This window comes from Perognathus longimembris, chromosome 4 (genome assembly GCF_023159225.1).
Source record: "Perognathus longimembris pacificus isolate PPM17 chromosome 4, ASM2315922v1, whole genome shotgun sequence".
Taxonomy (NCBI): domain Eukaryota; kingdom Metazoa; phylum Chordata; class Mammalia; order Rodentia; family Heteromyidae; genus Perognathus; species Perognathus longimembris.
Window position 1 is genome coordinate 68,353,238 of NC_063164.1, and position 15,669 is coordinate 68,368,906.

At 43.4% G+C, this 15,669-nt stretch overlaps 1 protein-coding gene across 2 annotated transcripts in view; it reads left to right on the top strand.

Annotated features, from left to right (window-relative positions):
• The first annotated feature begins 12,869 nt into the window (after positions 1-12,869).
• The window catches only part of Cacnb4 (calcium voltage-gated channel auxiliary subunit beta 4), a 276,637-nt gene continuing 273,837 nt past the window's right edge, over positions 12,870-15,669 (top strand). Inside the window, exons 1-2 of one of the 2 annotated variants that reach the window (XM_048345471.1) lie at positions 12,870-13,153; positions 13,678-13,761. In XM_048345471.1, coding sequence (XP_048201428.1) covers positions 13,097-13,153; positions 13,678-13,761 — 141 coding nt within the window. In that variant the 5' untranslated portion in view covers positions 12,870-13,096. Of the gene's footprint in view, positions 13,154-13,317; positions 13,442-13,677; positions 13,762-15,669 lie in introns of those variants that run through there. The other variant, XM_048345472.1, reaches the window with a different exon arrangement.

Consider the following 15,669-nt stretch of genomic DNA (forward strand, 5'->3'; position numbering starts at 1 on the left):
GCCAGCTACCTTTTTTTCAATTGAGCAGGAAATTAACAAACCATTTAAAACATTTCCCTGTTTAGTACCTGTATGCACAGTGGGGCACACTGGCCACTGCTAGTTTGAGAATTAGACCTTTTTTGTGTGTGACTTCTTTTACTTAGTATATGTTTGGTGGTCATTTCTGTTGTAGCATCTTTTTGTGGCTGAATAATATCCCTGTGTATTTGTGTACAATTTGTTTCTCATTCTTCTCTGGATTTGGAGATGGTCTCTGGTCCAGGCTGGCCTTCATCTCAAGATCTTGCCTCAGCCCTTCAAATGCTGGGATTTCCAAACATGTGTCCCCAGGCCTGGCCCTCCAGAGTTTTAAATTTTGATACTACATTTCAATTTAAATGTATAAGATTGCTTTAAATTGGTGCGGGATTCTGAGAAAGATGTCTGTTATTCAGTGGCAGCTTTTTTTTTTTTTAACAGCCTTTGTGAAAATAAAAGTTTAAAAATATTTAATTGGATCTATTTTTCCTTTATTACTATTGTTTTCAGTATTATAAGAATCAACTGTAAAATTGAAGATTACATTTTTTTCCTGTGTTTAGCTCCTATAATTAATTTGTCAATTAATTATTGGGTTAACTTCCTACATGGTAGGAGCTATTAAGGGGCTTTTTTGTTTTGTTTTTCTTCTGCTGATATTGGGACTTGAACTCAGGGCCTTGATTTAGCTTGACATGCTAGCTGGGCTGACTGCCATTTGAGCCACACTCCAACTGTACTTTTTTTTTTTTTTTTCCTTTTTGCTGGTACTGGGGCATGAACTCGGGGCCTAGGTGCTATCCCTGGGCTTTTTTTGTGTGCTTAAGGCTAGCTAGCACTCTTATCAGCCACTGCTCTACTTCTAGCTTTTTGGTGACCAAGTGGAGATAAGAGTCTCACAGATTTTTCTGCCTTGTCTGACTTAAAACCTTGACCCTCAAATTTCAGTCCCTTGAGTAGCTAGGATTATAGGCATGAACCACTGCCACCTGGCTCAGCTTCATTCTGTTATCATGCAGTCCCAGCACAATTTGTTGAAGAGACTTTTTGACACTGCTATGTACCAGTAGTGGCCAGTTCTAGTACCTCAGTTGTCCAAATGTGATGCATTAAACCCATAGCTATATAACTTGAAGTTCTAAGAGCTGTCAGTCTTGTTTTCATCTATTCCCTTCTGTCATATATCTAAAGAAGAGACAATGCTGTCCTGTTAGAATATAGCTCCCAGTGATGTCCGTGTGGAGATAAACATTGGGAAAAATGTGTATGTATTTCTCTAAGCAACTGCAGATACATACTGCATAGGGAAAAGTGCATTATTTAAATAGAAAAATGAGAATACTATAGCCAAAAGTAATCATATTTTTCTCCTGGGAAACCTGAGAGATTTTCATGTACATATTGGTTAGGACTGTGCCAAACTACATTTGCAAAGGAGCCTGTATGAATGTAGAAATGTGCTGGATTTTTTTTAATCTGCCACAAAAACAAATCTTTCCTACTGCTAGTGGCTCTCACTTGTAATCCTAGCTACTCAGCTGAGATCTGAGGATCACGGTTCAAAGCCAGCCCAGTCAGGGAAGTCCTTGAGACTCTTTATCTCCAAGTAAACATCAAAAGCCACAAGTGGAGCTGTGGCTCAAGTGGGAGTGCTAGTCTTGAGCAAAAAGAAGCTCAGGGACAACACCCTGAGGTCAAGTCCTAGGATTGGCACCAAAAACAAAAACAACCTCCAAATGTGTCTGCATTCCTAAGTTTCTCTAGTGCAAGTATACTATATAGCTTTTAGTCAGTCAAGCTAGAATTAATATATTTACATCTGACCTGATTGTTAGAACTAGGACACCTATTAAAAGTCAAAGCTGGAGATAGAAAAGCCCTGGGAAGAAAAAATAGGAATAAAAGACAATATTGCCTAAAATTGCTGGTCATTGATTAATCCGTTTATCATCATTCTATATCAAATGTTCTAAAAACTTGCATTTTTAAACCTGAATTTTATTTATAGCTTCACTGTGCACACGAGCTGTGTGACATATGAGACATTGTGTGTTCATTAAAACTTCAGTTGTCCCCTTCAAGAGAACAGGCCTGACCCTGCTTGGAAAAGCTCAAGCAAGATCAAATGGGGCACATGTAGAATGATATGGCCATAGACAAACCATTTTTCATCTGTAGTGTCAGTAAGTTCTCATAGCAATTGTTAGAAAGTACATGAGGAGATTAAGTGACTCAGTTGCAAAGCACTTGCTTGTCCTTGCTATAGAAATAATGTATGTATTAAGGTTGTCAGATCATAGTCTCTGCCGCCCACCCTCCTTTCCACAGAACACAGGGAAGTGGATGGAGTCCCAATCAGCTTACCTAGATATAAAATGCCTTCAGATACAAGGAAGCTAACAAAGCACATAATAAGCAGGTCTACTTATGTGTACCCGTGATGGGTTGATGGAACAGTTTGCTATAAGTGGACAAGGTTTTTCTGAGAGCCTGTGTGGCACTGTCATACAGGATAGGTCAAAGATTGGAACAGTAAGTTAACAGAATGCTGAGGTTCTTGAACATGAGCCAAATCCAAGGAACGGTTACAAAGAAGCAGATGACATCAATTTGAGGTGGCTTATGGTTGTGAGGAACAGAATTTTGAATTGAGGCCTCTCTGACCTTGGGGTCATACCTGAACCAAGGTTGCTGAGAACAACAACAACAACAAATGCTTGAGCTTATGGCACTGACACATTCTGGTCCAGGGGCAAACACTTTAGAGTCACACATTTCAATCATTTCACCCTTGTTAACCTTTCTAACTCCTCTTTTTAAAAATATTGTCACAGTGATGTACAGAGGGGTTACAGTTTCCTATGTAAGGCAGTGAGTACATTTCTTATCAAACTTGTTACCTCTTCATTTTTCTCCCACCTCTCCTCCCCCCCAGTTGTACAGTTGGTTTACAGTATATTGTCTTAGTATTGCTGTTGCATTGGTTTGCCTTTTACCCTTTGTCTCTCCATTTTGTTTGTTGTTGTTTTGTCTTTTTTGTCTCTCCATTTTGATGTTCTCCTTCCCTTCCCTAGTTCCAATAAATGTATATACAATACCCAGAGTACCAAAATCAGTTACAGTAATATCAAGGGTTAAACCATGGGGAAGAAAGACAAAAGAAAAAGGCATAATTTCATATGGTACATTGAAAATAACAATGATAAACTACATATTTCCATAACTTGGAGTTCATTTCACAGAGCATCATCTTATGTGTTCATATGTACATAGCTATTGAGCTATTGTGATCTTCTGCTAGGACTATCCTAGACATGTACTAATTATTACCAGTGAGGGAAACCATAGAGGCTGGCAGGGATGTGGCCAAAGGGAACCCTACTACACTGTTGGTGAGAGTGTAAAATTGTTCAACCACTCTGGAAAGCAATGTGGAGGTTCCTCAGACTAAACATAGAACTCTCCTAGGACCCAGCAACCCTGCTTTTGGGCATTTACCCAAAGAATTGTAAGCAAGACCTCACTAAAGCTACCAGCACAACTACGTTCATTGCAGCACAAATTATTGCTAAAATATGGAACCAACCCAGATGCCCCTCAGTAGATAAATGGATCAAGAAAATGTGGCCCATATACACAATGGAATTCAATGCTTCTATCAGAAAGAATGACATTGCTCCATTCATAAAGGAAATGGAAGGACTTGGAAAAAAATCATACTAAGTGAGCCAGACCTAAAGAAACACAGACTCCTAATTCCTCCTCTTTCATATAAGCTAAACTCTTAAATCTTAAATTCTTCACAACTTTTAATTTTTACTATTTCCTGAGAATGTTTCTAGGTATCTAATAAATTATTCTTTCAAGTGTCAGCCCACTGATGCTAGCTTCCAAACCATTCTCCTTCAAAGCATCTTGCGAGCATGTTATAGTGGTTGTAAGCCATGTTGTATTTGAGTCATCTCATGGATCTGTCTTTAATCAGACACTATACTTTGGTTCACTCAACATGCATTTCCAATCATCTCCTTACTTAAATTCCTCTCTATAGAAGTCAATAAACAAGCTAGTGTGTGCCTTCCCAGATTCTTTTGCAGCAGGAAAGTGGGAGACATGACATGGTTTTTGCCAGTGAGATTTAGATCCAAGTTCTTAGGAAGGGCTTTCTGAAAGGAAAGAAAAAAAAAAAAAACCGTGAAGACAAAGCTCTTGCACTTCTGGTTTAGAAAGCAGGTCCAATGCCAGGAGACTTAGCAACCATGTTGTGATTATGAGGTATAAAGTTAGGATGGCTTAGTAAGACTGGAGATAGCTGCTTCCCTGATAACACCTTTTGAATGGCTGTACAAGTTCTAGATTATCTTGTAGCTTTTATATAAGAAAACAAAAGCTTTTTTTTTTTTTTTTTTTTTTTTTGCCAGTCCTGGGGCTTGAACTCAGGGCCCAAGCACTGTCCCTGGCTTCTTTTTACTCAAGGCTAGCACTCTACCACTTGAGCCACAGCACCACGTCTGGCTTTTCCTATATATGTGGTGCTGAGGAATCAAACCCAGAGTTTCATGTATATGAGGTGAGCACTTTACCACTAGGCCATATTCCCAGCCCCCAACAAAAGCCCTTTTTAAGCCTCTGTTAGATAAGGTTTTGCTTTTTTAAAGTATTATTAAGATGTAGTTATCTGAAGTAATGCTATCCTGACTTAGGTATGTAAAATCCTTCAGAACTTAGAGTTGCATTTTATTTATTCTATTCCCAGGAAGAGCAATGACAGTAGAGTTAGTGGAGAATTATATAGAACTCCACAGTGCCTGGAATTCAATAAATTTGAGTCTTTGACCTTTTCTTTTCCCCATCATTACTTACCATCACTCCATTTTTAACATATGGAAGTTGGGGTACATCTCATAGTGGATGAAAAATTATTGTAGGATTTCATTTTCTTCCTTGAGTGAATCTATGATGCATCTTAACATTTAAACTAACTTAGAAATTAATGTGTATGTGTGTGTGTGTGTGTGTGTGTGTGTGTGCATGCACGTGTGTGTTTGTATACCAGGTTTCAAGTATGAGAGTTTGAACTCAGGGCTTCAAACTCTTGCTCAGCCTGATGCTCTACCACATTGAGCCACCCCTCCAGTCAGGAATTTTGCTGGTTAGTTCGAGATGGAGTCTTGTAGATTTTTCTCCCCTGGCTAGCTTTAACCCCAAATCCTCCAGGTCTCAGCCTCCTTGATAGTTAGGATTACAGGTGTGAGGTACCTGTACACTGCTGTCACTAACTGACAGGGTATGACTCAGTATAGGTGTCAAGAGGCTAATGGCTCCTTTTGTATTGTTTTGTGTTGTCTGTGGTACCCATCATTAATGCGCTTTGCTTCACTCAGCCCTGCTACTGCAGCAGGGGCAGAAAGAGTGGAGTACTTTTTTTTTCCTGATCAGAAGGGGGAAAATGCATAACAGAAAAAGAGAAAAACCAGATTTTAATATTAGATATTATGCAGATCATGCAGTGTCTTAATTTGAACTTTTAGAAGAATCTTTCCTTCAAACACTGTAGGAATAATTTGCATAATTCATGACAAGGACCTCAAGTGCCAGAATGAACGTGATGAGGTAATCAGTTTCACAAGTGACTAAGCAGGTTATCCGTGGGTTTTTTTTTTAACTTCTTCCTTACTATAAAAGGACTGTGCACTCCTAACTGCCTGTGACATTGATTCCTGGTGTACTATTCCCCATTTAGTGATTAGGGATTAAGTGTCATGATTAGGCCAAAAATAGGAGCCAATGTCTCAGATGCCCACAGGGAACAGAAGCTTAATAGGGCATTGTGAACTTCCTCTAGGTGTTTGACATCTGCTCTCAGAGAGACATGTCCCAGGTTGTGGCTGCGGCTTCAACCTGGGCCTGGGCCTGGGCCTGGAACTGAGAGGTACAGGGGACCAGAGCCACTGCCTGAAACACAATGTCAGGCTATGTAGTGTCAACACATTGAAATTTTCAAGTTGCTATCATAGAAAGATGGCAAATATGCCTGCCAGGTGGTAGTGGCTCATGCCTATAATCCTAGCTACTAAGGAGGCTGAGATCTGAGGAATGCAGTTCAAAGCCAGCCTGGGCAGGAAAGTCTTTGAGACTCTTATCTCCAGTTAACCAAAAGAAAACTGTAAGTGGAGCTGTGTGGCTCAAAGTGGTAAAGTGCTAACCTTGGGCAGAAAGCTCAGGGACAGTGCCTAGGCTCTGAGTTCAAGCCCCAGCTGACAAAGGAAGGAAAGAAGGAAGGAAGGAAGGAAGGAAAGAAGGAAGGAAGGAAGGAAGGAAGGAAGGAAGGAAGGAAGGAAGGAAGGAAGGAAGAAGGAAGGAAGGATGGAAAGAAGGCAGGAAGGAAGGAAAAATGAAAGAAAGAGAACATTTTTTAAGAATTAGCTAAAGGTTAACATCTCAATTCAGTTCACCATTGAAAAGATGTTTGCAGCTGGGTACTGATGTCTCATCCCTTTAAAAATTCCTAGCTACTTAAGAAGCTGAAACCTTGAGGATCTCAGTTTGAAGCCAACCTAGCCAGAAAAGTATGAGATTTCATCTCTTAATTAACCAGCAAAATTCAATTCAAAGCCAGCCCAGGCAGATGTGGCATCAGCAATGAGCAAGTAAGTTAAGTGAGCATGAGGTTTTGAATTCAAACCCCGAGAAGAAAAAATAAAAAAATATGATTTGTCTTCACACTGATTGTACTTACACTTTAGCCAGATTTTACGTTTTGTTTCCCTTTCCATTTGAACTATTTGCACTCTTCAAAATTATACTCAGAAAATTATGTCTTCATATGAAAGCATTTCAACTTTGTTATAATAATAATTTTTAATAACCTGAAGTCCTATAGCTTTTGTGTTTGCATTAGAGCATTAGGGGAGGGTATCTTTGAAGACATTCTTTAGAGCCAAGAGGAAGACTAAAACACAGAAAACGTAACAATGAGAAAACTAGCAAAAAGTTGAAATAAGAGAGGTGGCTCAAGTGGTAGAGAGATAGTCATGAGCAGGAAAAAAACAAAACAAAACCAAAAAAACCAGGCAAAAACAAAAGGTCCTGTACCAGTATACACACACACACACACACACACACACACACACACACACACACACACAGTTAATTATACAAACTTAAAATAAGCAGTTGCACCAGTACTGTGGTTTTCTATGCAACTACCTTGAAAAAAAAAAAAGAACACTATGATTGATTTCCCAGGTCTCTTCCAGGCATACTTTGTGCATGGGCCAACAATGTGCATGAGTGTATTTATTTTTTATTCTACACAAAGGTACTGGTTAATGGCAGGTGGCAATGGTTATAGACCCTGAAGTTGAAGCCAGTCAAGCAAGTCTCCAGTCCTGTTTCCTCATTTGCTCAGTGTGAAGCTAATTTTAAAAGGTTATCAATTCTCTTTCAGCTCTAAAATATTACAATTTTAAAAGTAAGTTTTATTTTCAAATGGTTTAGGATTAAAGAAAGATTGTACGGCTATGAATGGTGACCAATTCCAGCTACTCAAGATTTAGATATCCCAGGGTTCAAGGCTTGAGGCCAATCCGGTACAAAAACAAAGGAAATTAAAGCAAAATGTACTGAATATGATTCAAGTATTACAACACTTGCCTCACAAGTGTAAGGCCTTTACTTCAAACCCCAGTACTACTCCTATCTCCCCACTCCCCAAATTGTGATGGTAGTACGAGATTCCACACCAAGTTTCCTGTACTATGCACAGCTTACCTGAGTATAGTATATTTGTCCCAGTTAGTTAGCAGTTAGTTAACAGTTAGTTAGCTCTTATTAATTCATGTTATTAACTAAGTTCCTAGTGTATTCACATTTCCACTGTTCCACCTATTCCAGGTTCCCATCAAGTATACACATTACACATACACATTCTGTCTCCTTAGGCCTCTACTCTGTCAAATTTTCAGACATTGCTTCCTGAGAACTGTTAAGAGTTCCAAAGTCAGTCATCTATTTTGTAGAATGTCGCTTCACTGAGATTCGTCTGCAGCTTTCCTCACCATTAGACTTGGGTTATGGGTTTTTGACAAAGAAGACTATCATATTGGGCTGGGGATATAGCCTAGTGGCAAGAGTGCCTGCCTCGGATACACGAGGCCCTAGGTTCAATTCCCCAGCACCACATATACAGAAAACGGCCAGAAGCGGCGCTGTGGCTCAAGTGGCAGAGTGCTAGCCTTGAGCGTGAAGAAGCCAGGGACAGTGCTCAGGCCCTGAGTCCAAGGCCCAGGATTAGCCAAAAAAAAAAAAAAAGACTATCATATTATGTATCAAAAGCATGTACTACACTGCAGCACTAGGAATTAACAGAAGGGAGAAACAAAAGGAAGGGGACCAAAGTTCTAAGAGACCATATAACTGATTAGATTTTAAAGTCTAGGGTGTTTTTTTGTTTGTATGTTTTGTGTCGGTATTTGGTCTTTAACTCGGGGCCTTGTACTCTCACTGGGCTTTTTAGTTGGTACAGTACCATTTGAGCCACACTTCCACTTCTGTCTTTCTTGCTGGTTAATTGGAGATAAGTCTTGAGGATTTTTCTGTCCTGGTTGGCTTTAAACCTTCACCCTCATATCTCAGCCTTCTGTGTAGCTAGGATTACAGTTGTGAGCCACTGACACGTAGCCAATAGCTACAATTCAATGTTTTAAATTTTTATCTTGAGACAGGATCTTGCTGTAGTGCCAAGGCTGGTCCTGAACTCATAGGCTCAATCAATCCTCAGCTTCCCTAGTACTGGGTCAGCTGACAAGAACTACTGTACCCGCCTAAGTCAATGTTGTTTTTAGTATCTGTACGGGTACTGAACCATCACTACTTTCAGTTTTTCAAATGTTACTTCATTTCAAAAAGAAGCCTTATGCCCTTTAGCTATTCCTAAGACATTAACTGAGCTTCCCTGACCCAAGCAATACTTAACCTGATTTTTGCCTCTGTGCTTATTCTGGACAATTCAGATAAAACACATCATACAAAATCTGTGTCCTTTTGTGAATGACTTTCAAAACTTAACCTTATTTTTTAAGGCTCATTCACATTATAACATATATCATTTTATTCCTTTTTTGATGAATGCATAAAATTTCATTCTGCTATACCACATGTTGTTTATCCACTTTATCAGTTGGTGGACATTTGGGTTGTTTCTACTTTTTGGCTATTCTTAATTTATGCTTCAATGAACATTCTTGTATAGTCTTGGATGGACATATTCTTTTATGTTAGGTACATACTGAGAGGTAAAATTGCTGAGTCATATGATAACTATATATTTAACCATTTGAGTAACTACCAGACTCAAAGCAGAGTTATTCTACATGCCCTTCAGCAGTGTGTTATATGGTTTAAATTTTTCCACATCATTGCCCACACTTCTTATTGCCACTTACATTTATCTCAGTTCATACAAAGTAGTAGCTATCTTAGTTTGCCTTGTGATACCATAACAGAATATATTAGGCTGGATAATTTTTTTTTTCCCCCAGTCCTGGGCCTTGGACTCAGGGCCTGAACACTGTCTCTGGCTTCTCTTTGCTCAAGGCTAGCACTCTGCCACTTGAGCCACAGCGCCACTTCTGGCCATTTTCTATATATGTGGTGCTGGGGAATCAAACCCAGGGCTACATGTCAAGCACTCTTGCCACTAGGCTAAATTCCCAGCCTAGGCTGGATAATTTATAATGAATATGTTTGGGTTTTTTTTTTTTTGCCAGTCCTGGGGCTTGGACTCAGAGCCTGAGCATAATCCCTGGCTTCTTTTTGTTCAAGGCTAGCACTCTACCTCTTGAGCCACAGCACCACTTCCTATTTTTTCTGTTTATGTGGTGCTGAGGAGTCGAACCCAGGGCTTTGTGCATGCTAGGCAAGCACTCTACCACTAAGGCACATTCCCAGCCCTTTTCTCATAGGTCTAGAAGGGAAAGTCCAATATGACAGTGCCAGCCTCAGCTAAGTGTCTTCTTGCTGTGTCATCACATGGTAGAAGGCAGATGAGCTTAGAGAGAGAAAAAGGGAGTCAAAGTCACTCTTCTGTAGTGACCAATCCCCACAATGAGAATGTAGCCTTTATATAATCTACTTTCAAGATCATGACTTACCCTTTTAATTTCTTCTAATAATTTTATATCTGTAACACTTTCACTTAGATTTTTTGTCCATTTGAGCTTTTGTGTATAATATGAAGTGACTGACTTCATTCTCACTTGGGGCTTAGGGTAGGTTCACAATGGTTCACATTACCATTTTAGCAGCTGAGTGCTTGGTAGAGATGAACAGAAATCTCCTGGCTTGCCACTCTATGAGCCAGGAGTAAGGTCCCTCAGGGCCTCAATATTCTCTTTGGTGCCAAGCCAAACCTCTATTGAGTGAGTGGGGGCTGGAATGAAGGTATCTTGTTCCTCTCTCCCACACTTGCTGAGAATTTAAGTCTTAGCAACAGGTAGCTGGGGACAGGATGAATTCTGATGTCTTGTTCCTTCCAGGAAGAACTCCTAGAGTCCTTGACTGTACCTATGTGGGCGGGCTTTCTCCACTGGACTGGAAGGAAACAAGCAAGGAGGGGGCAGACCTTGGTTCAAATATAACAGACTCTGACACTATTCTTTTTGAGTCTTTGTAGACTTTTTTGAACAAATGTCTTCCATTACTATATATGCTTAGGGCCATGTCCAAAGATTTCAATGGTCATGAGTACATGAATTGATAATTTCTACCCTTTGGGCTGTGAGGCAGGTATATAGAGTTCCTCTTGCTGGTGCCCTGCTATTGAATCCATTTGGATAACTCAGCCAGTCTGTGGGCAGTGGAAACCCAGAAAATTCAAATTCCAGTGCCCACATCATAATTCATTCTATGTATATTGATTAAGTGCCAACTATGAAAATGGCTCACAACTAAAAATGGATTGGGTTGACGGTAACTAAAGCACAGAGTTTGGTATTATTAGGCAAATCTTTACCTCATAAACTTTATGGGTTATTTACTACATGAAAGATATGGACATTTTAAAAGGCAAAGAACTAACAATCATTTTGGGAATTAGATTTCCACACACACACAAAAGCGAACTAATAAAACCAAAGCAGTCTATGCCAAGTACCCAGAGAATAAATGTTCTAGTTTTTTTCAGAGGCAGTAGATCTATGCAGGGCAGCAGTAGGCTTGAAGATTCAGGGGAAAGCTGAGATTTGGAGAAGCTAGGAACCAGCATGGTATGTGAGGGTGGGTGAAGGGTGTATTCCAAAAAGACCATGGAAAACAGAGGTAGTAAAGTGGTGTCTGATGTGTTTTGGTAAAAGCAATGCACAGAAATACCTGTTTCTACACTGGAAGGTTTCTACAGAGAGATCTATCTGGAAACACAAGGCTGTAGATGTCCAGAAATGTTGGCAGGCATTGGAATATGGAATTGGGCTGTATCTTAGTGAAGAGTTATTTGGACAGAAGAGCTGTTATGAAAATGGTTAGGTCTGTAGTGTGTAGGAATGAAGTGTGTGCTGTGTCTTTTTTGTTTGTTTTTGCCATCCTGGAGCTTTGGACTCAGGGCCTGAGCACTGTCCTGGCTTTTTTGCTCCAGGCTAGCACTCTACCACTTGAGCCACAGCACCATTTCCGGCTTTTTCTATATATGTGGTGCTGAGGAATCGAACCCAGGGCTTCGAGTATATGAGGTGAGCACTTTACCACTAGGCCATATTCCCAGCCCCTGTGCTGTGTGTGGGTATACATACACACACATGGACACTAGGGAATTTATAGAAGCAAGGAGACTAGTTTTGAGACTTGCAAAAAGTCTGGGTTAGGTGAAAGAGGTAGAATTGGAAAGAAGTGTAAGTGGATAATAAAATACAAGCAGGACTGTGCTATTGTTAAACATGGCAGCTCTTCCCACAAATAAACAGATAAGTAGAATGCCAGGTGAGATAGGCTGACATAAAATATACACTGGAATTCAAGATATAAGATATATATATAATATATAAAATCTTTTAATGAGGACTTTCTCCTGCAGTAACTATAGTGAAAGAGTCTGTTTTGAAACTCACACATAATTCTCTCCCCCCTTCCGATTTCTTTACATTCCTCCTTTAAGTAGATCTCACATGAAGCTCCGTGGGTATCTGCAAGAGGAAAGGAAGGGTCGTGGTTTTAAAGATGAGTTGCCTCCCTTGCAAACAGCTCTGTGTGTAACACATGGGAGGCGCGTGGCCAACTCCTGCTTTTTAGCAGGTCTAATGTGACCTTCAAAACTCCTTAGGACACGTGGGTCTGGGGGAGGGGGGGCGCTGCATCGGCAGCCAGACTTCTGCTGCCACGGGTCTCCACGGCTGCCTGGGCGTGTGGCACTCGCGGCTCCGGAGGCTGGAGTTGCAATATCGATACAAAAACACACAAAAAACGAGGAGGGGGGGTCAGGCGGCGGGAAGCAAACGAGGAAACCCCACGTTTTAGTACAGTGGGGCTGAGGAGTGAAGTCGGGAAAGGAAGGTTCAGCTTCTGCCCTTTTAAAATTCCGTTGCAGCAACAACACACACACACACACACACACACACACACACCCCTTCCCACTCTCCGCCACACTGCACCAGCTTCCCTCTCCAAGTCCTGATTCATGAACCGTGCCACCTTTGTCTCATTTTAAACTGTGCAGACTATTTTAATCCTCCCACCCCCATCCCAGATTTTTCCCCTCCCTCCCTCCTCTGGCAGCTCGGAGGGAGTGCGCTCGCGGGGTGGGAACGCGCGTCTCGGGAGCCTCCCGGGCGGCGGAGATCCGGAGAAGCCCCCTCCCTGGGACCCCGCTGGGGGCGACCCCGCTGCGGGCGCGGGGGAAGCGCCTAGGCCCCTTTAAGCTGCGGTGCTCCCCGAAGTCCGGGCAGGCGGCCCGGGAGGCGGCGCGGGGCCAGGAGCTGGGTGGGGGGGTCCCGCGCGCGCGCCCTCCCCGCCCCTCGGCCCACAGCCCGGCCTCGCGCCCCCCGCGCCCCCTGCGCCCCGGCGGGCCATGCCGCGGCTCTGAACCATGTCCTCCTACGCCAAGAACGGGACCGCGGACGGGCCGCCCTCCCCCACCGCGCAGGTACCGCCCTCTCCTCCTCCTCCCGCCCCCGCCGTCCCAGCGCCCCGCCTTTGTGCGGGGAGCGCGGGGGGCCCCCAGTCCCGGAGTCTGCGGCCGGGCTCCCCCACCCTCCTCTGCTCCGCACCTCCAGCCCCTCCTCTCCTGCCCTCCTCCTCTTCCTCCTCCTTGTCGTCGTCCTCCTCCTCCCTCAGCCCGGGCTCTGCGCTCCGGCTTGCGAGCCCGCAGCCTCCCCCAGCCGATGCCGGGGACTCGGACCCCGCACCCCGACAGTCTTTGTTAATGGATGTGGTGGGTGCTGGCGGGCGACTCATGCTCGGGAATCTTTTCAGCTGTCGAGGCTTAGAGTGGGTGGGCGGCTGGGTGGGTGGGTGGGGGCGCTGCTTTTTGGGGAGACTCTGAGAGACGCGGGTGCGGGCTGGGGGAGATCTCTCCCTCCTTCCTCGGGGGACGCTCGCCCCGGGGTGTCCCCGGCTTCCCGCTGCGGTCCTCACTGCCTTCTCTCTGGCCCCGCGTATCGCGTCCAGGTGGCCCGCGGCACCACGACCCGGAGGAGCAGGTTGAAGAGATCCGATGGCAGCACCACTTCCACCAGCTTCATCCTCAGACAGGTAGGAGGCGGGAGGGGGCCGAGTGCGCCTCTGTCCCTGCGTGCACCTCTTGGGACGCCCCGAGATTTCGGGCCCGGGGGTCCTGGTCCCCCCACTTCCGCCCCCGCGCCTCTCTTGGTGGCCCGCACCCCCGGTGCTCTGGTCCCGGTGTCTCGGCACCGCTCCGGGAAGTTAGTTTGTGCGCGTGGACCGCGGTCTGCGGGGACTGGGACATGCCTGGATCGGGGACGCCGAATGGGGCAATGTTTCCCGCTGTACCTTGAGAAACGTCCTTAAATGGTGTATGTAACCTGATGTAGAAGAGCCGTACCCCAGAAGGCTGGAGAGCTGGCTGGATCCGGGGCTTCGGGTTTGTCCCCGTTTTGAACACTCTTCCCCGTGCGGTTCTTGGGAGAGATCTCGAAGCTCTGAAGGAAAGAAAGGCTCTGGGAGCAGAAAGTTTGCGCTCGCTTCGGGACGGCTCCGGTGATTCGCCTGATTAGGGAAGGACGCCCAGGTCTGGGTGGAAGCTTAGGGGAGCGATTGTCACCGCTGGATTTCGGGTTCTCTACTTCTTGGCTTTCTGAAGGAATTACACCATTGGAGTGCTCCCCTAAAACTTGCAATAATTCGGTTAATATGCTTAGGACTTCGTGCTGCCTGGTGCAGGTTGCACGACCCCAAGCATCGCTGGTAAGGTTAGTGCCTTTCACCTTGACACAGAGAATCGGGTCCTTACTTTTCCTCCGGCCCATGTGCTCCAAGTGAAACTAGACCCCAGCTGCCGGCGTGAGAGCAATCATGCAAACGTGGTTCACCTTCAGTTCTCTTTGGAGAACTGTTGGGGGTGCGCGTTCTGAGGGACTTGGGAAGATTTTGGTGGTACAGCGAGAAGCTTTTTGTACACACTTCTGCCGTGGGGCTGCTGGAGTGACCTTGAGGAGTACTTTTCTCTGTAGGTTGCTCAGAACATCGTGTAACGGGATTCTAACCTGTGAATGGCAGGGGTGCTGTTCCTTTTGCGATTAACATCCATATAAACAGACTTTGAGTGCAGAATGGGCCTCGGACTCATATTGGACGCAGAGCTCTCCTAAGTGGTCTATAAAAGCCTATTTGCACAATGCGTACTGTGCACAATTTTACTTTGTGTAGTAACAGGAATTACCAAGACCATTCTTTAATTCAGTGAGCACTAAGCATGTACATTATTTAAATACATTTTGGATTCCGGATTTATTCTAAAAGTATCTTCTACCCTCTTTGCTGTACTTAGATTATATATGTACTCGTTAATGTAAAGCCATTGTCCATCAAAGTTGTTTTGAGTTCTCTGTTTACCATCCTGCAAATGTTTATTTTGTGAATGTCTATTTTTGGTTGTGTTTTCTTTTTGCAAATTCTTGGAAATACTAATTATCTATCAGGGTGTTCTATGAGCTGTTTGCTAAAGCTTTGGAGTTTATCTCCACCAGCACTGTCCTAATGCTTTAGTCTTCAGAGCACAAACAATATTCTTTCTAATATTTTAATTCCTTCATTTGCACCAGTAAATGATTGAAACATTGTATGTATAAACTCTTGTCAAGTGTGCTGGCTTTAAATGTAAATAGTAAACTGAGTGCAAGTGGTTCATGCCTGTAATTCTAGCTAAGCAGGAAGCTGAGAACTGAGGGCCAAGATTTGAAACCAGTTTGGGTAGAAAAGTCTGTGAGACTCTTATCTCCAATTAGCCAGCAAAAATTTGGAAGTGGAGACTTGGTTCAAGTGCTAAAGTGCCAATTATGAGCTAGAAAGCCCAATAAGAGTTCAAGCTCTGGTATGGACACATGCACACACACACATACACACACACATTGTAAAAGTTATCTGCAGAGTCATTTGGATCAGTACAAGTCTTGAGAATAAATATAATCCATAAATCTTTCT